This window comes from Perca flavescens, chromosome 11 (genome assembly GCF_004354835.1).
Source record: "Perca flavescens isolate YP-PL-M2 chromosome 11, PFLA_1.0, whole genome shotgun sequence".
In the NCBI taxonomy this organism is placed as follows: Eukaryota; Metazoa; Chordata; class Actinopteri; order Perciformes; family Percidae; genus Perca; species Perca flavescens.
The window spans coordinates 16,961,209-16,987,221 of NC_041341.1; the positions used below are offsets into that span (position 1 = coordinate 16,961,209).

The 26,013-nt window shown below is 41.5% G+C and overlaps 1 protein-coding gene across 1 annotated transcript in view; it reads right to left on the reverse strand.

Moving 5' to 3' along the window:
• Positions 1–18,841: 18,841 nt before the first annotated feature.
• The window catches only part of st6gal2a (ST6 beta-galactosamide alpha-2,6-sialyltranferase 2a), a 43,215-nt gene continuing 36,043 nt past the window's right edge, over positions 18,842–26,013 (reverse strand). The window contains 1 exon segment of the mRNA XM_028590557.1: positions 18,842–22,897. Coding sequence (XP_028446358.1) covers positions 22,650–22,897 — 248 coding nt within the window. The 3' untranslated portion in view covers positions 18,842–22,649.

Here is a 26,013-nt window from a genome sequence, read left to right on the forward strand (position 1 = left end):
TAACAAGCTAGGCAAGCCAGTTGCTGTTTTGCGTTGCATTCAGTTTATTTAAATGGTTCCGGGCTAAGCCCCGAACCTCCTCAAGTCCTAGAAACGCCCCTGAACAAAAATATGGTGTTTTTGGAAAATTAATCCATGTAAACCTATTCTGATATAACCTCTAAATACAATTATGGACCTGCAAATGATCATAATATGAGCACCTTAATGTCTAACTTGAATTATTCATTTCATCTGTATTACATTACATGTCATTTTGCTGACGCTTTTATCCAAAGCGACTTACAATTAAGTGCTTTCAAATCTGAAGGTTCAAACTCCAGACAACAAGTAGTAAGAGCAAGTACATTAGCTTTAAATAATGTTTATCCGAGGTGTAGTCTGAAGAGATGTGTTTTTAGTCTTCGCCGGAAGATGTGTAGGCTTTCAGCCATCATGATGTCAATAGGGAGCTCTTTCCACCATTTGAGAGCCAGGACAGCAAACAGTCGGTATTTCGTTGAGTGATTAGTTCTCCCTCGCTGTGAGGCGGCAGCAAGCAGGTTGGCTGATGCAGAGCGAAGTGGGCGGGTTGGGGTATATGGTTTGACCATGTCCTGGATGTAAGCTGGGGCTGATCCGTTCGTGGCCCTGTATCTATAGATCTCCCTGCCAAGTGTTACCTTTGACACACAACTCTTTGAGAGAAAATATATTTGCCACCAAAAAAGATCTAGTGAAATACAAAAACGTTGTCATTCATGGTCCCCAGAACATGAATCCCATGGTTACTAGTGGTGCCGTTTGTTCCTCTATGGGTGAAATCTGTGGTTTTGAGGGAAATGTCTTGACAAGAATGGGATTGATCACCATTAAATTTGGGACACACATTCCTGCCTCCCTCAGGATACATTTCAATCACTTTGGTGATCCCGCTGTGCCTACAGCACCACCGAGCCTCTTGCATGGCTGTAGACTCTTAGTTTTGTTAAAAGTAGAGTAGCATAGCTCACAAAAGTCTGTTCAGAGACAGCAAACTGTTCTCCCTAATCAAATCACACCATTTAAAGAGTCATTACTATTCTCTTGGGATTAGTTTGCCAACTGCAAGAAGACGTCATAACATTGTCCCTTTATTAGCAATGTGACTGCTTATGAAGTGTTTCCAAGAGTGCCACAGCCCTTTTTGCAGAAAATGACTTGAAATCCTTAAAAAATGTTGTGCAAACATGAACTGGTCTAAAAGGTTCTCTTAAACACCACAGTGCTCATTCTTTCATTTCTTGTAGGACTTGTAAGTACTACAAGTGTTGGTTTAGGCATGACCTATGGTGGGCATTATTCTTGTAAAGTGTGCATTATGATGAACATATGTATATTAAGGAAGGGAATGGGACTGTTGTGCACTTTTAAGCAGCTAAAATGTTATGGTTTTGGTGTTGTCTTAGTTTGGTAGTCTGTTTTCTGTGTTGTCTTTTGCTCCGTTTCCTGTTTTATTTTGAAGTCTCTGGTTTTCTGTCTTGTCCACTTTACTTCCTGTCTTGTGTTTCACTCCTTTTTGATTGCTTTGCCCGGCCTAATGTGTTTCACCTGTTTCCCAGCCTTGTGTCACCTGTCTTGTGTTATCTTGTTACCCTCTGTATTTAGTCTTTGTGTACCCCTTGTCCAGTGTCAGATCATTTTGTGTGTTTTGTGTCCCCCAGTGTCAGCGCTCCCGGTTATTCCTGTTTTTGGATTCCCTTGGTTTTTTGATACCTTTTGTCTTTGTTTTTGGAATCGGTTTTTGGCTGCTGCCGTTAACAGGACTCCCTTGGTTTGTTTGTGTTATATTAATAAATCCTCCTCTTCAAACGTTGTCCTGCCTGCCTGCCTGCTCTCTGCATTTTGGGTCTGCCATTCCCTACTCCTCCCTGCTACACCTGACATAAAACCTGCAATTATATCCGTAAAGTTGAGGTCAGAAGTACAAATAGTTGGCTGTCTCTTAATTGGTCTGTTGCGTTTGCTTGGCCAGAGTGAGAGTTACAGATCCTCCATCCTGTTTGGGTTTTTCATGGGAAGGTGATGTGGTGGGTTGGCCAGAGAAGAACACCAGACCATGAATGTCATTCATGTTGCTGCAAATAACCAAGGGTAATCTTTTCCAGCTAATTTATGGAGAGCTAACTATGGTACATGAGAGTAGAATCAAAAGTTGATGAGTGGAGGTATACATTTTCTTATTTTAGCGCATCAGAGAGATGGATGGTTTCACAATGAATAAACTGATTGCAGCAACATGTTTAAAATAACAATGAAGACGTGGTGTATTTACCAAAAACATTGTGGGCTTCAAGTGCTACAATACTTAAGATTAAAAGCCATAAGTGCCTTAAACTGTGTAATGTGTCAAAAGATTATCTTTTCCAATTAAAGGGTTAAGGGATGAAAATCTTACCATTCTTTTTATTTTACAAACGTTAATATACAGCTTGGCTAATTACCATCCACATAAAATCCATATGAATTTCAGTCAGAACTAATTTAATCATGATTATCAACATTGTGTAACCGTATTGGCATACTAGCTCATTAACAGTTGGTGACTGTGTTGAGGCAGGCTTTGGCACTGCAATCTTAAAAAGCATCAAGATAATTTAAAGGTCATGATGCTACAGATGTAAAAACCTATAGGAATTATTTTTAATGATACCAAGTGTTTTATCAATCTGGGAATGTCAGTCCTATGAGGAAAATGTGTAATCAGATAGTTTTGTGTTTTGCCCTTATACGAAAGCATTGCATCTGATCTGATCTGCCACTCCTCTGCTTAAAGTATAAGTTTGGCTTTATTCTTTCATTTTCATATTGACAACAAATACCTTGAAAAGACAGAAAGCAACAATGCATTATCTGTCTCGTAATACTTTCCGGCTCCCCCACCCTGTTTGTAGCCCCTTTGTGCCAACTGAAGACACAAGTCTTTATTTCATGAAAAGATTAAGTAATTTCCTGAAACAACGCTGTAATTTTAGTTGCAGTTAGGAAACAAAAACACCCAATCTGAGTAATAAACTATGCTTGACCACCTCAGACAAGCAAATAACAATTCACAATTCAAATGTGTTACAAAAACATACAATACCACAAAGCCTATTTTGCACACCTGTTGGCCATTGCTAATCACCACAAATACTGTGTGCGTATTGTTTTGCTCATAAACCGAGACTGAAAAACAAACACTCCAATTATTACATATTGGATATGATCTTCACTTCACGTACACAGTGTCCAAGTAACATGATTTCACCAAGTGCGGCCTTGTTCCTCATACAGCCTTTTTCACTCAGACACTCAGGCTGATTTCCACTGACTGCAGAACGGCTGCATTACGACTGCGTCCCAGCTCCGGCGATCTGCAGCAATTCAGCACACGGTAGATAGTGCGGGACAGGAAGTGGAGCACAGAAACAAAATAAACATCCGGTTAATTTTCTAAAATACACCGTGCTCAGGGCAGATCATATTTCCCTGCACTACATATTGAAAATACAGCACAGAGCTGTTTCCCCTCTAGTCTTCTGGATGGAAACTAACTGGTGGTGGTTTTGTGATTCTATTCTACCTGAATTCAAGAACTTGTGGGTCCTCGTGACTACAGCTGTCAGTCATGGCCGCAGCCGTGCCGCAACGAATCCGGACCTGGTGGGCATTGACGGACGGCGGAGCACGCAGCAGACACGCAGCGGAGCCGGTCTGCAACCATTTTGCATCCAGTGGAAATTTGTGGCAGCTCACATGAATTAAGTTTTAACAGGAGGTGGCTTCAGATGTACGGCACCTCATTCCAAGCTGCACAAGATATTTTAGGTTCTTTGATTTTTCATGCTTCAAGTGGTTTGTCTTTCTGGTTTCAGTGTTTTTCTTCCCAAGACATACAGGATTGTATGCCCTCTAACTCCCCATTCACTGAATGCCACATGGTAATATGGTGTAATTTAAAGCAGCAGATGGGTCACAGTGTTGGATTTGAAAAGATCAGTGAAATGGCCATTTCAGGAAGCATTAGTCCTCTATCGAATAGGTGCTCTAAATAATACATTTACAGTCTTTATAATGCACAACAAATCCCACAGAATCATAAGACACAATGCTGGTGCTAGGACCTTATGACTGCTGCTCCATCACATGTCTGCACTGGAAACCAGTGACATGTAGCTCTTATCAGCCGTAGATAAAAAGGCAGAGGAACTATGTGATATAAACATATAAACTTATTATTTCAGATGCATCACCGTCACAATTATGGGGGCACCAAATGTAAAAATTCAGATACAATTTTATAGCTGATATATTTTTATTATTTAGCTCACTTTTCTCACATTTAGATCAGTTTTCTCACATTTGAGACAACAACAAACTAATTAGAGTGCACAATTTCAAGCACAACAACCCTGCCACACTGAATAAAAAAAAAGGAGAGGTTATTTTGCATTTCATGTGGCGCATGTGGTAAAATATTTATATTATTGTATTTCTATGATGAACAAAGGTAAAGGTTTCACTGACACTCTATCTAGGACAAACCACCACCAGTAAAGCCTGCTCTTATTTCAGTATGCAGCTAAACACATCGCAGCTCAGCACATCTCTGCTATGGCACCATGACAACCTCTTCTGGCTGTTTTACGGGTTTAGTATGTGCTACATACATGCTAATTAACGCATATTAAAGGACGCAACATCGTCAGCGTGTCAGGGTTACATTGGAAGTAGATGCTGCTAGAACATGAATAATTATTGTTATTAGCTGCAAATAAGTGTAAATCATGGGAGGATCCTGGATCCTCTGGCAAAAACTGGCCTACACTGCTCTGCCTACTTTCCAGTTCCTCAGCTCTCATTTCCACACTGTGCTCAGAGCTCCCTGCTGTCTTCACTCCCATCATCCTCAATCACATCTTTTCTATCATCTTTCTCTATGAAGGATACATCTGATATTAACCTAATATAATAAAACACACTAAGATGTTAGTGTTTCTTAACACCTCTTCAGTCCAAATGGCTAAACATGCTTTAATTTTGATATAAGCTCACCTTGTCTCAAATCCAAAGAGGATGATGAGGGGTCTGTTGCTCCCTGCTGTGACAGTTTCTGAAACTGAGGGCCATGTGTTTCACAATGTTTACATCTACTGAATCTGACATAACTATAATGTTGACATATGTATCTACCAATGAGCTACCAAGCTACCTATGACACTGATTAGCCTATTATTGCTAATTATAGACATTATAGCCTATTCATTTAAAATTAAACATGTTTTAAATTAGGCTATTACAATAGTGTGTTGTATGCAAACAGCATTGTTAGTGTAGTTTATGTATTTAGCCTTTACCTCAGATTACAGGTATAACCAAATTATCATTGGAGTGTATGTTCAGGGGTCTCATTTATAAAACTGTGCGTAGGATCCTTACTATAAGTCTACGTGCGCCCAAAATCCCAAATTGGTGTACGCTGAAAAAAAGTCAGATTTATAAAACCGTGTGTACGCACACCTGTAAGCAATGTTCCCTTTATAAATCAGAGATTGACTACAAGTGTGCGAACGTGGATCAACCTCTTATCCCGCCCTGTACACGCCCATTTTTAACCATAAATAGTCAATGTAAAGCACCTTGTGAATGCTGATCAGTATGTTAATGATTTGAGTTGTTCTTCGTTACACCGAAACATGCCGAATCATGACGACTGGCGGAGAAAACAAACAAACAAAAAAAAAACTCTGACACTCGTGAATTGCTGCCAATTGAATTATAATTTCGGCCTGTTGTCACACAGCGTATGGAAACCAGATCTATAGACAACCTTTATTAATAAAATCTTCCAAATCAGCAGGCATTACGGTACTCGGGGACAGCTTCGATATACCAGACGTATATAATAAGATTTAACAGAACTATATATTATATCCAAACAAGCCTTAGTGATGAAGTTAAAGATTATATATAATATTTATTTAAAAAAAAACTTGTTGTTTAATCTTGTCAGACATTTCCCTCTGGAAACAGCCGGTTTCACCCAGAGTGGTGAGGACTTGTATTTGGACCGGGATGGACCGGGATGGCACGGTTCCGGCGCGTTGTCCTCTCTACTGGACCCAATTCAGTACATAGATCCAAGAGCGCAGCTATATTACTATTACAGCTACATTAGGGAATTTAAATCGGCATATGAGCCAGTCATTGTCATGGTCCCTGAAGTCTCTTTTTCTTCTGATTCTTCCATTCCAGTCCTCCTGCAGGGCCAGCAGTGCCATCATGCACCATTATGCACGGGTTCACCGCAGTATTTATATGTTTAGTCTACAACAATTTGTGATTGTTAACACCTTGCTAAAATCACAGCATCAACTAGTGGTATCCCCCACCCCGAGATACAATTTGAAATCGAAATGTAATAAGCAAACACACTTTTCTTCATGCAGGGTTTGCTATAAACAGTATTAAATTTTAGACCGATAACAAGGACATAGAGCGTAACGATTGTGCGAGAGCTTTTAACGGCTGTAATTCCAGACTTTGACATTTGATGATATATGCACAGTTTTAAAGACAGATATTTAGTTATTTACACTGTGTTGTGCAGTTATCTAATGCTAGGGTATTTGATGCTATCCTGTATTCCATGCAGTCGGGCCATCTCCTACTCCTGCGCTCCATAGAGGACAATGTGACGGCGAGACAGCACCGATTAAATATTAAGAATGAGTTTTTATTTAAGATTTGAGTTTGAGGTGTTTATGGAACAATTATCACTCAGTACAAGCGCAAATAACACTGCTGGATTTAATCTTCATATGGTGTGAAGAAATGTGCGTGAGGCATTATTTTTTAATACTTAAACATATTAAGAGTAGCCTAACCCTTATTCCCACATGTACTTTCTGCAGTCTGACTTCAGTTCACCACCTCACCATCTGCGTCGCCAATTCCTATTTTGTCTCCAAAATGTGCGTACGCATGGGTCAGAGTTTGCGTGGAGGACCGCCCGTCAAGTTAGTTTTTTATAAATCACAACCTTTGCGTGGGAATTGGCGTACGCACGTTTTCAGCCCCGTTTTGTGCGTACGCCACGTTTATAAATGAGACCCCTGCTCTTTATATGGGTTGTCTCAGTCCGTTTTTAGCACTAACAGCCGCGGAGATTTTCAAGCAGTTTAGCACCATGGATTTCGTTTTCTAGTTTGTGCTCACCTTTCTTTGAAAAGAAGTCAGTTACCAATTGTTTTCTCTCCTCCTCCTGTCTTTCCTTTCTTTTTTGGTAGCCTGATTTGGCTTTCTTTGATAAAGACATTTCTACAGCAGAAGCTTGCGCTCCACCCGATGAACTAACGTAAACAAAATGCGTGCAGATGGACTAAACCATTTGGCGCATTAGTAAGGGGTGGGTGAGACCTTAGATAGTCTTTTTTGTATACACAATTTAGTCAGTCAACCAAGTTATTCAGCCAATACACTAACTTTACATTTCATCTGACATGCATTATGAAATTTAATTAGGAAATGAAAATATCCAGGTGAAATAAAATATATTCCAGACTTGTCAAGGGCTCTCTCTCCCCTTGGGCCCTGGTAATCAGTATCGGTTTTACCCCCAGTCCGACGCCCCTGGATCTCTAACTGTGGACTTCAGTGAGTTGGTGTTGAACACAAAATAGTTAGGAAACCCCAAATGAAGCTAAGTAACTTATACGGAAAGAAGAAAGAAGAAAAGTTACTACACAGTATACTAATACACTAAGTATTACATTTCAATAATAATTTATAATTAATGAATAACCAGTTTTCAAGCTAACGTTATCTTGCTAATTTCTCCCACCCAACATGCCTTCAACATACACTGGTTACCGAAAATTAACCTAACTAAATTGTCACTCTTCTGGCGATAGCAATGTGATTTCCTATGATGTGACAAGAGCATGTGAATTAAACATTAAATTACATCTATCTATAAATTGCAGGAACGTCTGTGTGTGTGTGTGTGTGTGTGTGTGTGTGTGTGTGTGTGTGTGTGTGTGTGTGTGTGTGTGTGTGTGTGTGTGTGTGTGTGTGTGTGTGTTTGTGTGTGTTAAACGCATATCTCTCGAACTGTTAATCCGATGGATTTTAAACTTGACAGGTGTCTTTCTACGGGCACGAGTAAGTGCAGTGCCAAGTTTGACGTTGTTTGGATAAGAAACACAAAAGATATTGTTAAATATATCGGTAACAGACCGATTGGCACACATTGGCTTTTGCTGCTCTTGCTGCTGGCCACTCCCCCTCTCACACTGCATGCAAACACTGACTGAGCACCTGTTTGTGTTGTGACTCACTCTACACTGTCTCTCTCTCTCTCTCTGCGCGCGGGACACACACACACACACACACACACACACACACACACACACAGGTTCTAGTGGTTGATGATATGTGCTGTTTAGCGCTCATAACTGGCCAGGTGGGTAGCGCACTGCCATGTCCATGACGCTAATGTCTGATTACCCCACATTTTCATTGTGATATTTTGTGATTACATTCTGAATCTGCAACATTCTGTCAGGTAAATACAGTAAGTTAGTAGTAGGGTGTACAGGGGAGTTGCATTTGAAGTGGTTTGGGGTCCTTCTGTAAGTAATTTTGGGGTAGGCTACAATTTGGTTTTGATGAATTCTACAAGCAGCAATACAACAGGCCAAGTAATTGCCCGTTCCAAACAGGCACATTTTCAACGAGCACTGTACTAGTTTTACTAATTTAAAGCTTTACTGTGTAACTTTTTGATATTAATGAACCTGTTAACATCCACCTCTTTTGCCTGATTTTCGCCTATTTCTCGTTCCCAAAGGGAAACGCTTATAACAGAAGAACTGTAAGGCCAAAATACATGTATGAGGCATCATTTGAAACCTAATTTCTTCTACTTTATAGACATGTGCTTGATTAACATGTGATTAAAACAGAACATACACTACAGCAGTTCAAACATGATTCAAAATAGTTATTTTGGTCCGGTCTAAAAAAACGTAATTTTTGAAAAAAAATAACAAAAAAATACTTTGTGCCACACTATGCAGGACACAACACAAACCTTCTACACCTTGTCAAAAAGACCTATATAAAGTTTCAGAACTCTAGTCCTAACCTAGTGGGAGCTAGGGAGTTTTCAGTATTTGGTAAAACAAGTGTCACCGGTGTGCCAAAACCTCTCCAAAACTTCTCCAAGTGACCAAATGTTGCTAAATGCTTTTACTCACTTCTATGCTATTAGAAAAAACATACGAAATACTTAAAATGACTTAAAAAACCTTTTTACATTCATTCAAACACTGTTGATCATATTTTTTTCTCATAAATCACATGTATGCGCATGCTGGCTCTGGGAGGCGGGGCTTAGGTCTGTTACCCATTCATTTGGACTGGTTCCCGGGGTGAAAACTTAACAGAAAAAGGTGGGGATAATTTCATTGTGTAGGCAGCAACCTGAGGAAAACAACTATACCCAGCAACACGGTGCAGGGCAAGGAGAAATATATTATTTCAGACGGAACGAGATCGGCTAATGAAGTTAGCAGACAGTTAGCGGACAATTAGCATGGGTTCTACAGGACAATATTCATAAACTGGATTAATTCTTGTGAAAAAACCTTGTTATCCTTTTGATCTGTGGACACTTACGGACTAGAGGAATATATATAAGCCAGGAATGGACGCGGATTGAGCGTTTAGGACAGCGTACAGGTAGGGAAGCATCATAATTTTTTTTGAGCATGAGCACTAAGATAATGAATAATGCTTTGGTGCTTATGATTTCAGTAAAATGAACTGAATGATTCAATTGCAGAGAATTTTACGAATCAAACGATATACAGCATGTCCATATTGACAAAAGTTTTGAACTTTTGTGGTTAAATACTATTATGTAACACATCAGAACACGTCTGTTAACCCCCACCGGCCCGTCGGCGGGCCGGTGGGGGTTAACAGGTTAAGAAAATTGTGTCGTCCGGTGACTTTCCCACGCAGAAACTTGAGTGAAGATAATAACCTCTTCTGAAAAGTCCATGTTTTTTTAATCCTCCGTGTCCTCGTTGGCTACTAGCAACTGCATGGAGGAAGAGGGGAGGGTGGTGCACCGTCAGTCAAGGCTTGTATCATGTGGACGCGCAGACAGTTTTGTTGTCATTACTTAGAATTCCACATGGGGGAGACAGAAATCATGCACTATAGCTTTAAGGCTAGCTGGCTGGCTGGTAAGCTAGCTTGCTTGTTAGGGGGGTAAATGTTTAGTGGTGCAGAAGGCACAGAGAGAGAGAGAGAGAGAGAGAGAGAGAGAGAGAGAGAGAGTAAATATCACGGCATAGGATATTAGTTTATTAACATTAGTTTATTTTGTAATGTGTAGGTATTTAGAGATCTTTTAAAAGACATGTTATTGTTGGAATAAATATGATCAGATGAGATGAAAAATTAAAGGACCCTTGGGTGTGTCATTTGTTTGTTTTCCTCACTCTTGTTTCCAAGCTGAGCAGCCAATCAGATGAATTGGCTGTTCAGCGGATGGCCGACAACCGCTGACTTAACATGGGGAATCAGCGTTGGCGGCCCAAAAAACAGACCGACGAAGGCCGATTGTGCAGGACACGCTGCACAGACTAGGCCAACGGCAACCAACCACCTAATTAGGACCGACAGCCAACTTTTGGCTTGGTGTGTCAGGGACTTTAAACGGCTGTTTAAAGAAACCCCCGCAAAGCAGCCGGACAAGATTCTGTCTCTCCCTCCACCTTGAAGCACTGCACTGATCAGCTGTCTCCAGTGTTCTCACACACACACACACACACACACACACACACACACACACACACACACACACACACAGACTCACACACACACTTACAGACATCTTTAACACCTCACTGGAGGCATGCCACGTACCAGCCGGCTTCAAGTCCTCCACCATCATCCCTGTCCCCAAGAAAACAAGGATCACAGAACTGAATGACTACAGACCCACGGCCCTGACCTCTGTGGTCATGAAGTCTTTTGAGCGCCTTGTTCTGGCTCACCTCAAATTCCTCACCGACCCACTCCTGTACCCCCTGCAGTTCGCCTAAAGAGCCAACAGGTCTGTACACAACAAGGTCAACACGGCTCTTTATTAAATCCTCCAGCACCTGGACACCTCACGAACCTACTCCAGGATCCTGTTTGTGTCTTCACCTCTGCCTTCAACACTATTCTCCCGGCTCTGCTGCAGGACAAGCTGACCCAGCTGCATGTGCCTGACTTCACCTGCAGGTGGATCACAGACTTCCTGACTGACCGGAAGCAGCGCGGGAAGCTGGGGAAACACATCTCTTAGTCTCTGACCATCAGCACCAGTTCTCCTCAAGGCTGCCTCCTATCCACTCTGCACTTCTTCCTGTACACCAACAGCTGCACCTCCAGTCACCAGTCTCATTGGACTCATCCCTGGTGGAGATGAGTCCGCCTACAGGTAGGAAATTAACCACCTGGTGACCTGGTCCAGTCATAACAACTTGGAGTTAAACCCTCTGAAGACAGTGGAGATGGTTGTGGACTTTAGGAAGGACGCAGTCCCACCCGTCCTCATCACCCTGGGTGACTCCCGAGTCAATATTGTGGAGTCTTTCCGCTTCCTGGGCTCAATCATCTCCCAGGACCTCAAGTGGGAGCTGAACATCAGCTCCCTCATCAAAAAAGCTCAGCAGAGGATGTACTTCCCGCGGCAGCTGAAGAAAGGTTCAACCTGCCAAAGACAATGATGGTGCACTTCCACACTGCCATCATTAAGCCCATCCTCACCTGCTCCAGCACCATCTGACACTATCGTCCATTCTGCTAAGAAGGTGATTGGCTGAAATCTGACATCTCTCCAGGACCTGTATGCCTTCAGGACGTTGAGGTGGGCAGGAAAGATTGTGGCCAATCCCTCTCACCCCGGACACAAAACAGTTTGAACCACTCTCCTTTGGCAGGAGGCTGCAGTCCATCAGGATCAAAACATCATGCCATAAAAACAATTTCTTCCCCTCTGCAGTCAGCCTCGTTAACAAGTCCCCGGGACCTATGATATTGAACCTTAATCCTACATCCTGTCCTCTACACATTCTATATATCCTGAACTTTTGCACATCCCTCTACATTTTTGTACATCCTGCACCAACCCATACAGCCTCTTTTTTCTTTCTTAATGTAAAATAGTTATATGTATGTACTGTATGTGTTATTTGTTTCTGTATTTATTGTTTGTTGCACCTAGCCTGGTGAGACCGTCCTGATCTCGCGAGCTCCAGTTTTCCACTCGCAGATCAGTCTGGCATCTTGAGGCAGAGAAAATTTTGAGCCGTTAGCCAAACGACCGGGCCAATCAGCGTTGGTTTTGAGGTGGGTTAGGTGGTGATAGACAGATGGTTTATCCAATCAGCTAACCAGTATTTTCAGACAGCGGTAGCCCTAATTCTGTTAGCCGCTCGCTAATGCTTTTTTTCTCTTGGATCCTTCTTTTGGAATATGGTCCGGTAACCTGAAATGGTGCCTTTTATTCCTAAATTCTCGTTGCACAAACGGCAAATCTCCTTTACCGATATGTTGCTTGCATGCTGAGCTAACGAGCTATGCTTTGCCTGCAGCAGCAGGGGCGGGCTTGTGGTTGTATTTTCATACGCTTCGTGGATCTGATTGGTTGATTTGGCCCGTCTATCACCAGCATATGTGATAAACAGATGGTTCAGCCAATCAGCTAACCAGTATTTCCGCCCCTTCCCAAAAGTTCTCCAACGGAAAGTTCCCAGATGGATATGCCGAGCAAATGCGAAGCAATCCATCTGGCGGAGTCAGGTTATGTTGCACCATCAACCAAAGCGAATCCCTAGTAAGTGCTACTTACCTGGCAATTAATGTCTTTCTGATTCTCATGTTTCCCACAGGATGACAACAATATCTGCTGTAGAATAAATTAATTATTGTCTTGATGAAAAACAGTTGCCCACTCTCACTTCTCCACCTCTCTGTCCCTCTCAGGTATTGTATCGCTGATCTCTCTGGTGATCCTCTCCTATGACCGCTACAGCACTCTGACTGAATACAACAAGCATGGGCCAGGCTATCGCAAGTCTCTGCTGGCTATCGGCGGCTCTTGGCTGTACTCCTTTTTCTGGACAGTGCCCCCTCTGCTGGGCTGGAGCAGCTATGACATAGAGGGGGCAGGAACCAGCTGCTCTGTGTCCTGGAAAGTTCACACGGCCCAGTCGCACGCTTACATCATCTGCCTCTTTATTTTCTGCATGGGTCTACCCATCCTGGTGATGATCTACTGCTATAGCAGGCTGTTATGGGCAGTCAAACAGGTAGAGAGACATCAAAGTGTGTGTGTGTGTGTGTGTGTGTGTGTGTGTGTGTGTGTGTGTGTGTGTGTGTGTGTGTGTGTGTGTGTGTGTGTGTGTGTGAATGTTTATGCTTTTTTCCTGTCTGATGTTGCAATCACTTAATTGCTTAAATTGATCCTCCACCAAAATTTACATTTTAAGTAGCAAACATGGTAGGCTTGAAAGTAGGCTAGAACTAGAAATAGTTTGCTTTTTTACAAAGAGCAGCAGGTGGTTAGATTGAATTCATGTGATTTACAACTGACTCCAATGTTGAAGGTGAAAAAAAGTTTCAAAACATCAATGGAAACCAAACACAAAATGCATGCTCAATTGGCATCCCCATGAAAGAGGGTCAATTATAAAACAACAAAAAAAATTAAAACTTTAATATATTTAACTTGGGCTTCACCCTTTAACAAAGCTCTGGTCTATGTTTCTACAGGTGCAAAGCAGTAAAGAAGTGCCTTTTTGAGCAATATTTCTGGTCTTCTTAGGGACCAAGAAATAGCTAGAAAAAAACCTTCCTGTCATCTGCTGGGACCACAGAAATAGCTCCTCTCTAGACAGCCTCTTGTATTTTGCCAGAGGTAGCGTTCACTCCCTTCTGGGATGGCATGTCTGTCTCTCACACCACAGTCAACAAATGTGATATACATGTATCCCAAAATAGTAGCTAATACCTCAGGCAAACAGTAGGCTTTGTTCTATTCTTTCAGTTGGACTGCATAACTGATTGCATAACATACCTAATAAATTAATCTGTTATGTAGCAATCTGATCATGATTGTTTTGTGGTTCGTATGCTACTTGCTTGACCTCTGTGAGTTGACTCTGAAAGCAGTTACGAGCGCTCGGAGAACAAAGTGACACGAAGCAATGTTCAGTTCAACAATGTTTTAAAGGTTTAATGAGACACACAAGTAAATATACATTTTCTAACAATCACTCCCCATTCACTTCAATGACGTGAGAGTAAATAGATAAGAAAGGGGCACCGGAGGAAAGGATGATTGGTTCAAAGTATAAGTTCATGCTGATAAATATTCAGGGAGAAAAACATTGTAACAATTTATCATTTATTTATGATGCCAATTTATGATACCAAGACTTTGTTCAATTATAACAGACATGGAATGTAACAGATTCACAAAGCCTCCAAGAAGCCAGGGTGGCCTCTGACTCACCCAGTAAGAGCATTTGCCCCATGTTGGCTGAGTCCTGCAGCAGCGCAGGGTTCGAATCGCTGCCCTTTGCTGCGTGTCATTCCCCATCTCTCTCCCCCTTTCATATCTATCCACTGTCTAATAAAGGGAAAAGCCCCAACAAATAATCTTAAAAAGAAGCCCACAAGCCGAAACTTGTCGGTCTGACTGACTGCCTGGTGCATTGAGTTTTGCTTGCTTTAAATAGTTAAATCCTTAGCACTCCCAGAGATTTAGACTTATTTCTGAGAGCAGAGGGGGTCGGCAGGGTAGGGGATTATCCCAACATTACGCCCCAGAAAGATCAGCTGCACTGACAAAGCCTAAAGCCACTCGCATGTTCTTGTTTGTAAAGTACTTTGGACCTCAGTTTTTTTATAGCGCTATACAGATTAAGATTATTAGAAGATGATTGTACAGTATACAAACACAGAAAGACAATAGACAACATCTGACCCCTAAGGAGGAGGAGGAACTGTTGCAGGCACTGCTGTCGAGCTCCACAGGAGCACGTTCTTCCAATGATCTGTCTTATCCTCTAACTGCTGGGTGGCACTTTCCAAAAATAAATCAAATTCTCTGCTTCTAATGACCTTCTGGTATCAATAAGCTGCTTTCACTTTACCTATTACCTCTGTGTGGGTCACATTAGTTGAATTGGTTTCAGTTCAGTTTTATTACCTCTGTTCAGTCACTCTTTGAACCACCTGTGCAGTCCTAAAAACATTTACACCACTATAATTTAGCAGACTAATCCTTTCTCATTTGGAGTACATCTTTGGAACTAATAATTTCACATACCGTTGGCAAGAGTGTATTCGATTTTGTGCAATTAGCACTGCAGTTTAAAACCTCCACCTCAATCATTCTCAATAGGCAAAAGAATCAGCAAAGGAAACTGGATGTGCAGCTTATGCTAAATGCACCCACTTTTTTCAGCCGACAGTCACATGCTGAGAGTGTTTTGGGGCTTGTTAAACAACCCGTTGACTTAGAAAATGGTTTCATTTTCTGATGATATCAAGAAGCAGCCCTATCTGAGCAGCTGTCCATTGAAACTAAACAGACCCGATCCTGAAACAAACCAGAAGGAAAGCAGTTTTTTTTAAATAAGATAAAAGATATCACAAATATAGCTGCAAGCCGCGATTCTCGGGTTCAAACCCTTTCTCAGCCAACAGAAGGACTGTGGACAATGGACTGTATTTATTTAGCGCTTTTCTATTCTTAACAACTACTCAAAGTGCTTTTACGTAGCACCATTCCCACACATTCATACACTTCGACATGGGACTGCAGGGCCCGAGATTGAACCACCAATTTACCGATTTTTTAGGCGACCGCTCTACCACCTGAGCCACAGCCGCCCCTAGAAAGCAGCTAAATCTCCAAAAGTCAAAGCTGCAAGCAGCATTGAATGGGTTTCGGTCTTTACAAAGCTGAGAAAATCACTTCAGCCGGTTTAATTCTGTATTGACGAAGAGATGAGATCAACCACACACTTCTTTCAACAATACAATTGATGCATATAGCCTAATAAGTAGGCCTACCGCCATTTTACTCCCCTTTTTCAGATTTAAACAAAAATTGGCACAGGGTTTTGCAGTTGTGTGTTTGGTACCCCTATGGGTTAAACATTCAAAATCTTTGCATAGGCCTATTCCTCATGACTACTAAAGATATGTTACAATTGTAGTGATGATTGGACAAACTGTTATGCCCAATTTCCTGCTAAAACTTTGCAAAGTTCTTTGATTGATGGCGGCCATGTTTTTTGACCAATCTTGCTCATTCAAAGCCTACAGCCTTGCTTCTCTTTGTAAATAGTTTATTTTTTGTTTTTCACAACAGTACAAGTCAAAACAAATGCAAATTAGTCATACAAGCCATTAGGCTGTATTTCTAAACACTTTGTATATAGCCTAGTATTTTTCTGCGATAAAGCAAATCCAAGTAGCATAAAACACAATTTTTTCCTTATTTTTCCTTATATGTATAAATTCAGTCAGATGATTAAAGAAATTCCGCACATGCACAAACACCATATCTAATATGATGCATTCCCTGTATACTGTAGATTCCTGTGGAATATATTGCAAGTAGCCCATTGAAGGGATTTATTTCTGCCAGTGAGATCCCTGTCTAGCCTTGGCTGCCCCCCAGCTTTTAATAATGTGGGCATTCCTGTTCTTGTAAAAGAGATTTAGATCTTTGTGAAAGGATACGTGTACATTATTTCAAGTCCGTCTTAAAATAATTCTCACATTCCACATGTCCCCTGACAGCATTGTTTTCCTGTCTATACTGTGCACCAATCAAGTAGGTATCTCTCTAAAAGTCAGGACACACCAGCCAGATGGCCGACCGTTGACAGAAAAGCCAGTCGAAATGATCAGTCTCCCCATGTTGGTCCAAAAAGTGCCACAGAACACGCCAAAGAGATGAGACGTAATACGCCTCCATAACAAGGGGGTAAGCTTCGCTTCAGAACTCAAACCTCCTATTGCGCCATTTTGATGCTACAAAGCAATCCCCTCCTGTTAGCATTCCATTGACTGCCATTCATTTTGACATCACTTGACAGCGAATAACTTTACATCTGAAGCGTTTAAAGACTCTATTTGTCCGTTGTTTATTTTTAAAGAAACACGACAATGTAAAAAAGGCTCCATTACCTTGTACCTCACGTTATGGCTCAGTAGCAGACGTTTTTGTAAAAATAGGTTAACGATTGTGTCACATAGTAGAGGAATTACCGTATAGTACAGGAGAAGCTCACAGGCAGTTTCGACTTACATGAGCTGTTTAGGTTTAATTACTAATGTTAACTGGCATTTAGTTAGCAATAATTAGCCTGTGCCTATGTTATCTCCTTACATACACCTACACTCTCAGTCTCTGCAAGATTGGGAATGATTGAGATTTCTCTTGGCACAGCTATCAGAAGACTTACAACTTTCAGACAGGTTGCTCACTTCACATTTACATTGTCTCTTTCAGTTGGAGGCTGCGCAGTAACGCTCAGCGCTCACCGGAAAAGTGCTTCTAATATCCTTCACTGGTCTCCGTCCAGAGCAACGGGATCTGTCGGTCCATTCTTATATACTGTCTATGCTCCACAACAGCAGGCGGCGCTAATCTGTATTGTTGCCCAAAAAATGAAAACCGGCAGCTGATTGGACGAACGCGTCACATGGGTTTGTTTTCTCCGGAAAGTCATGGCGGCCGGTCAGAATACGATCTCATATTGTACCAAAATAGTTCACTGAAACGAGAAATAGGCCATGCAGTGGTCCAGGTCAGTTTAAAAGATTTTCGTCAGATTTTGAGAGACTCTAGTCACGCTCATTCCGCTCCCCATTTCCGGGTGAGTTCCGACTGCCCTGCCGCCAACTGAACATGTCAGGTCGGCCAAAATGGACGCTGACAGCCCCCCAGACGGACGACGGCACTGGACACACCGAACAGACTCCAGTCACTGACATCGCCAGACTGTCCAACGGCCAATTTTCTGCCCTGTGTGTCCCGGGCTTTAGTGTTTTCAGTACAAAGTCTCTTTTTGCTATTGATGCTTCAACTCTCCAGTTTGTTGCATGCTCGTGGTAGTCCAAAAACACCCATGTCAATGAATTTATGGCAAACGGTTGTACAGAAAAGGCTTTGCTCTTTGAGGAAGTTTTTGAAGAATCCGAGCAGCAACAATGACTCTGCTGTGAGAAGTAATCCCCATTAGCAAACATACATATAACATTTGATCTTGGTAGGGTCAATGCAGAAGCTCAGCACATACAGAGGAGGTTGGGGTGGGGGAGGAAGATGCATATCAGGAGAGTTGAGACGTGTCAGGTTATATAGCTTTCTGTATGCAACTGTATGAATATGATTGGGTGGTCTTTGCCAGCCAGTGAATGGAAAACTTCAACACAGGTTTTTAACTTTAAGATCTCGTTTTGCTCTTGCTTCATCGACCCTCTCTGACTCTCATCTACAGGTGGGTAAGATCCGGAAGACTGCCTCTCGGAGAAGAGAGCACCACATACTGTTTATGGTGTTGACCACAGTGGCCTGCTACATGTTGTGCTGGATGCCTTATAGTGTCGTGGCCCTGATGGCAACATTCGGCCCTCCCAACATCATTACTCCTGTGGCCAGCGTGGTGCCCTCACTACTGGCCAAGAGCAGCACTGTCATCAACCCTCTCATCTACATATTCATGAACAAACAGGTGAGTCAGCAATTGGACAGTTGGACATGTACGACAGCTTTATTTACACAGTAAAAAAAGACAAATTACAATTACAACAGCTGAAATCATACAAATGGTCTATTTAAATATCAATTCAAGTGTAAGAGAATTCACTGACAAATCAAAGTCCAGAAGAACACCCTAAGGCTGTTGGGAGTAAAAACAGGACTTTCACTCTTACTATGTTCAGCTATGGATGCATATTTTTCTCTTCCTCTTTTCATGAGTACTGCAGGAAGCTGCAGGGGGGAAATGTCCAAAAAAAACTTAAAATGTTAAACAATCCTTTAGAGGCAGTGTGGTACAGAAATTCCCACAATACTGAGTAAAAACATGGCATGAAAACTAGGCCTCGGGAGTAAAGAGCGGAGAGAAAGAGGCTGAGAGGGAAAAACGTAATAAACAGTGGCTGCAAATTTCTCATGGATTTTTCTCTAATCTCACCACTCACGTTTTAGCACAATATCCTGTATGTAATCCTGGCAATACAATTGTTATCTTAAAGAGAATTACAATTTCCATTAAATTCCACCTTAAAACATTCCAGAGAGAAGCAATAGCACTTTAGAAGTCCTGCTATTACTTATAGTCTGCTAAGACATATTTAAAAATGGAATTTGGCACAATATTAAGATGTGAAGACGAAGTTGCCAGAATGCATAGCACTAAATCAAGTGCTCCCAGGGAACTACTTACAGCTGCACCACTGCTGAATGTGATCCCCTGTCCACAAACATGCACTAAAATCTGCAAAACAACACTTAAGAAAAAAAAAAAATCTTATAATACAATTGCCTCTCACAACATTAATGACAATGGTGTCTACTTGCAGCACAGTACAGCACGGACAGTTTAAGACTTACCCCTGATCCTGATTTGCATGCTCTGTGCATTGGAAAGTAATCCAAGTTATTAGAAATATACATGTACAATATGTTCAGGGTTTTTTCACCTTCAGTGTGTTACAATCACAAGCAATAAAACATTTGATTATTTATCTAAACAGAGAAACATAAAACCTACAGCAGAGCTGAAAACCTGCATGATCCAAAATAATTCATAAATCTCATTAAAGCAACACTATGTAACTTTTAGCGCGAGCTGTAGTTCCAATGAGACAACCTGTAGGGGGACCGAAGCAGGACAAGTTACATAGTGTTGCTTTAAGCTTCAAAAATGGTTTCTATAGTCCGTTTTTAAACCTCTGTTACAGTCATCTACCTGTTTTTACCAGGTTCCTTGTTCCAAAAATCTTCTAATGACATGCCAGACAATCCACCTGAAACTGGGGCTGGGTATCAAACCTCACTACGTTTTTGTATTCAAAATGCATCCATTAAATTTAGTATTAAAAACTGTCGAGTAGAGCTGGGCGATATGACCATATATGTAACGTGAGACCGTTTGTCAACTGTCAGAGATATTTCTTTACAATTTCTACTAAGGCAGCTGCATATCAATAAGGGCAACTGCTTTGTGGCAATATTAGATTTACAGAATTTTGCATCAATGTGATGAAATACCTTTGTCATTTATGTAATTCACTGAATTAGTCATTACCATCTGGTTATTTTATCTACATGTACACTCAGTTTCCAGTTTTCCAACTAGCTAAAAGTAGTGCTGTCTAATGAACCACAGCTCTGCAATAAATCCTGTTTTAGAGAGATGTTGATTCAATTGTAGGGTTTCTAATATTTTGTCCACTGATTTATTTTAATGAATTTATGTTTATTTACTAGACGTTTTAGCAAAGTGTACCTACTGTAATAAACTGGCAACTGAGTGTAGTTTCTCAACATAATTTCCAGAGAATTTACTATATCTCGATACAGTCAATGTTGCAAAATAAAATACCATAATAGAGGTTTTTATCTATATCACCCACCCCGACTGTCGAATATAGAAAATTTGCACCAAAAACTATAAAAAGGGTGTTTTGTAAATTTAAAAAATGCATTGTTTTGGTATCAGCACTGTACTTGTTTGTAGTAGTACTGACACATTTTGGATGATACCCAGCCTTACTCAACAAGAAGTAATGTTAAGCCCCAGAATCATCTACATAATACTACTACAGAGCCATCTAATTCAACATACATCAGACTATTCAAAGCAACATTTCTGAGACACGTTTTCACATCTTATAACGAACCACAACCAATGGCACAAGAACATTTTGAAAAGCACACTTAGCAATAGAAATCTCTGTTATAGGCAAGATTTTTCTGAATGTCTACAGCAAAAATCACAACCAATCTTCCTCTCCACGCTGACATACCTCTAGAGCTTGCCGCAGATGTGGCACTGACTGACTGTAATCATAAAAACCATCCTAGTTGGAGACAAAGCAAATCTGCTAATATTACCAGTTCAACTTCCTCTTTTATAATCGTCTGCACTCTGAGATGTGAACGGACACAGACCAATATTAAAGAATTCAGCAAATATGAGACATTAATAGTTGCAGGAAATTAGCTTTATGCCATTACATGATAAAGAAATAACCCTGCACATGCGCAGACCATACTGTACTGCATTGGTGAGCTTCAGGGAGGGTTTGGCCATTACACGCAGTGGGAAAATTACATTCAATAAAGAGTGAACTGACTGTCATAAACAGGGGCTAGTGATTGCCAAAGGCAGAGCTGAAAATCCCCTGATACAGCTCACTGACACCGCAATATCAACTGCTTCACGCCTGCGTCCTGCCACATTATGTACTGCATGTACCTGAACAGTCACAAGGCAACCCGAGGAACGTGTTCAGTCGACCCCTAGGCACAGGGTTACAGCTGTTCTGAGCACCAGTTTTTTCTGAAGATCCACTTAGGCCCCATTCACTTTGATTTAACGACGCTAAAAAAAATGTTACTATTGGTAGGATGAATCAAAAGGGCAACCAGTGTTTTCCTTCCTGTGGGCTAGTAACTGAGAGACAGGCTTCTTGACTCTGAATGAGGAATCATTTAAGTGTGAACAAGGAGCGACATACAGGTGGTAGTGAGCTGGCAAGTTGGCATGCACAGGAGGGTAATTTAATAGGCCTTATTTGTGTGAAATAAACCCCTCGTGACAACACAAAACATGTTAGATTTCACAAGAAGATAGAGGAATGTCGAACACGGCAACACCTGCTGCAGAGCGTAATATGACTGGTGTGACGGTCTCTGTGGAGACTCCAAAACTGTCTTTTTACACTGTGCGATCTTCTGCATGAGTTGCTGCTCTATGTAAGTGTGAATGTTTGTATATTTGTGAGGGTTATGTTGCATTTATGACATTCAGCGTGGATGACTTCTTTGCTTATTCACAACCTTTTGGACCAGTAAAAAAAGAAAAAGCACAAGGATCCACGTTATAAACAGTGGCATTTCCTTCAAGTGGAGAACCACCCATACTATTGAAAAACACAGAGTTTACCACCATTGACACATACCCAGTTATTGAAAATTCACTTGTCTATCTAAAAACACTTATCTGTTGCTACCCTAGTCAGCTCCACAGCTAACGTGGCTCAGCTAAAGCAGAGAGAAACGTCTTTTTCAGCTTCATCTTGGAGACTCTACCTGCCAGTCTCTGGCCTAGTAAACCATTTAAAATGAAGAAACATTCTTTCAGAAGTCTCCACGTAGATCTCACTCCCTGGAGGGCTATGGCTTATGTTCTTCATGGGTCTAATGTGAATATTGTAAGCTCCAGCCTCCTTGTTGCCAATGGCTTTATTGCACCTCTCCCTTAGTCAGCCAGAAAAAGCCGGAGTGTGTGTGTATGTTTGGGCTCAGAGGGGTCAGGTTTCATATCTCAGATTTCACAGTTGACGGTGCTGAAACCCGGAAGAGTGACCCGTCCCTTCCTCCTGAGGTCACTCTCGGGGCCGGTGTTGATCCGCTGGATCAGGCTCTTCTCATACAGGAGGGGATGGTAGGCACCCAGTGTACAGGCAGCATCATAATAACGCTCATGGTAGTGGCACAGGTCTGTCTGCCTCATGGAGGGAATGTACTCGTACACATGCACCTGCTCGCATAGCGCCATCATCAGGAGGATGCCTGCAATGGTAACAGAAGGAGGGAGAGGGAGAGAGAGTTAAGGTCTTTATTAAAAACTATAAATTTATTTTAAAACCTGTTGATACTCAACTGCAAACTAGTTTAGTACAACGCTGAGCCTTTTAACAGCAGTAAATCAATACCACATTACACTTGGAAAGACAAAAGTATAGGCTGCCATCTTTTCCCTTATCTAAATAGTTTTTTTTTTATTCAGGGAAGTTTAGCACGGATCTCTTTTTCAGGAGCTCTCTGTTCACATTCCCACCTGAAAGCTGCCCAGTACAACCACAGTGTTAGCCACCAACTTTACTGAAGCAGCTGAGGGTAAACAGAATAGTTAGACATTTTGGGAATTATGTGTATTGCCGTCTTGCTGAGAGCTATATGAGAATATCTATACTATTCTCATACAGTATCTGCTCATTTATTATGAAGCTACAGCCCTCAGCTGATTAGCGTAGCTTAGCATAAAGATCAGAAGCAGGGGGAAACTGCTAGCCTGTTTCCAGCCTTTATGCTAAGCTAAGCTAAATGGGTAGCTGGTTGTATTATTGTATTTACCGGACATATATCTTAATGATGTTCTCATTTCACTCTCAAACTCATCCAACAAGAAGAAAAAAAAAAACATATTTCCTGAAATGTCAAATTATTCCTTTAAGGTCACCTCAGTAGTAATGAGATGTCATTCATTCATCTGGTCCAGAGACTAACAAGAAAACTGTCCACCACTGCTCTTTCATTTTCACATTACACCACTTGGGTCCATAGTCTAGTTCTGCGTTTTTTTCTCCTCAGTTCGCCATGACCTCAAACTCCTCCCACCTCCAATTCCAACCTCTGCACTAATTGGCCTTTCAAATGTTTCCATATTTAATTTTTTTTTAAGCTTAGCGTACACATAAGTACCTTACCAGTCTTCATATATGCTAGTATTAATATGCAGTGATACTAAAAATGCACATCTGATTAGGGAAAGTAAAAGTGTCTTCTTCACCATCTGCTACACATGCTCCTTTGGGAAAATCATTCATCATAAAATCTCCACTGGATCTGCATAGTGTCAAAAGTACAAGACTGCAGTTACACTGGGCAGTTTGAACACGCAAATGTGATAAGTGTAAATGTGACGTTCGGTTGTGCAGAAAAAGAGCATGCACGCTCAGCAAAACCCTCCTTTAGATAAAGATAAAAATAGAACTGAATACATTATGTATGAAGACAGTGAGTTTGACTGCCTCAACATGCTCTGCATTGGTATCTTTCATACATTGTGACATCCTGACAACACAGAACAGTCAGCCCCCACATATAGTTTACCCTTTGGTATTTTTCATTCCACCTTGCTTTGAACAACGCTGCTGATTTTTGTTTCTTAGTTTGTCTCTAATGATTGTTATTCTGCTTGCAAATCTTCACCTTCTCCATTGTTGCTCTCCAGCTTGATCACGGTTACCACATATAACCAAGCAAAAGCCTTCCTACAGAATGTATACGTAAGTTGTGTACATTGATTTAGCCTTTCCTCAGCTGTTTGTAAGCCAGTAAGTCCTGTAATGTTTTTGTTGATAAGATCCAAAAATGTGAACCTCTTAGTCAAGTTGTGTTCACATTAGGCTCATTTGAGATGAACTTCGCCTCGCCTGTAAAGTTGCTGTCAAGTCGGACAGTTTCCAGCCAATTCCAGCAGCCTTCAGGCTGAACAGGAAGTCACAGAAACACTGTGGTCCGATTCTGATTTAATAAAATGTTATCAGACCCATATATCAGCTTGTACACAGTCTCCAGTTGTTTTATTATGACAGAGTCGCTCTCAAAATGCTCTACATGCGATCTGTTGCTGAACAGACTGCAGATGATCCGTAATCTGAACAGATTTAGTCTCTCTGACTCCTAAACTAAAATAAACTTTTAAAATCAGAGAAATAGAAGTTAAAATCCCTCCAATTCCAAATCAATAAAGTTCATATAAAACGTCATCATGTTGAGTCGATTCTGAACCAATCAGCTGTTAGATCAGCTGAGAGGCCGCGTTTCCCAGCATGCCCTGGGTCCGCCTGGGTCTTGCAGTCTGTGAAAAGCAACTGCGCTGCCTGCGTCTCAGAACTGCTGCCGCCTCAATCTCATGAGGTTATTGTTGCCCACGTGTGCATGACGTCAGAGTAGGGCTGGGCGATTCAATATCACTCATTCAGAATCAAATATCACAATATTTTTGACCAAATACCTCGATATCGATACTGCAACGATATTGTAGTGTTGACTATTGGTGCTTTCACAAAATATTTACACAATGAGATTTTTTATAAATAATCATCAGTAAGGTGGATATAATGACTAAGTGGGTAAAGGTAAATAATAGAACAGCTACAACAGTCTGGTAAGTTCAGACAACACTTTTGTCATATTACGATATTACGATATCCAAAATCTAAGACGATATCTAGTCTCATATCACAATATTGATATGATATTGATATATTGCCCGGCTATACATCAGTGCAAGTTGGGATCAAATTGGACACAAATCTAACCGGCATGCATTGGGCGGCGATCGCCGGTGATTGATTCTGCCCAGACCTGGCTCATCTCGAACGAGCCTACTATCATCTCTTTCTCAGTTCTACAGGTGTTTACTGATTCTGTTCCAATGTGACCACTGGTCAGCAGAGAACATCAACATCTCGATGCCCTCCAAGACCACGGTGATCCAGCTGAAGCGCAGAGTCTACAGCAACACGGTGGCCAACACGGCGGCCTGCCCCGCCCACATCTCCACTGATGCTCTCAACCAGTGTGGCAGCACCTCGGCCACCAAGCACACAACCCCCCCCATCCCCCCGAGGTCATAACCTGAGCCTGAATATTCCTTAACGATGGAGCATTAACTCAGCTCGACAGCCACACTTACGTGAACTGCCGTGGATGTGAACTAAATCATGATGCATTTAGAAAGTGCTTTATGTGTGAGTCTGTGTTTGTCCTAGAGTTATTGGTACATGGTATGCTGCTATAACAGCCTCCAGTTTTCCGGGAAAGCTTTCCACAAGATTTTGCACCAATTTAGTCACAATGTAAAGGTCACTGATGTTGGGTGATACGGCCTGGCTCGC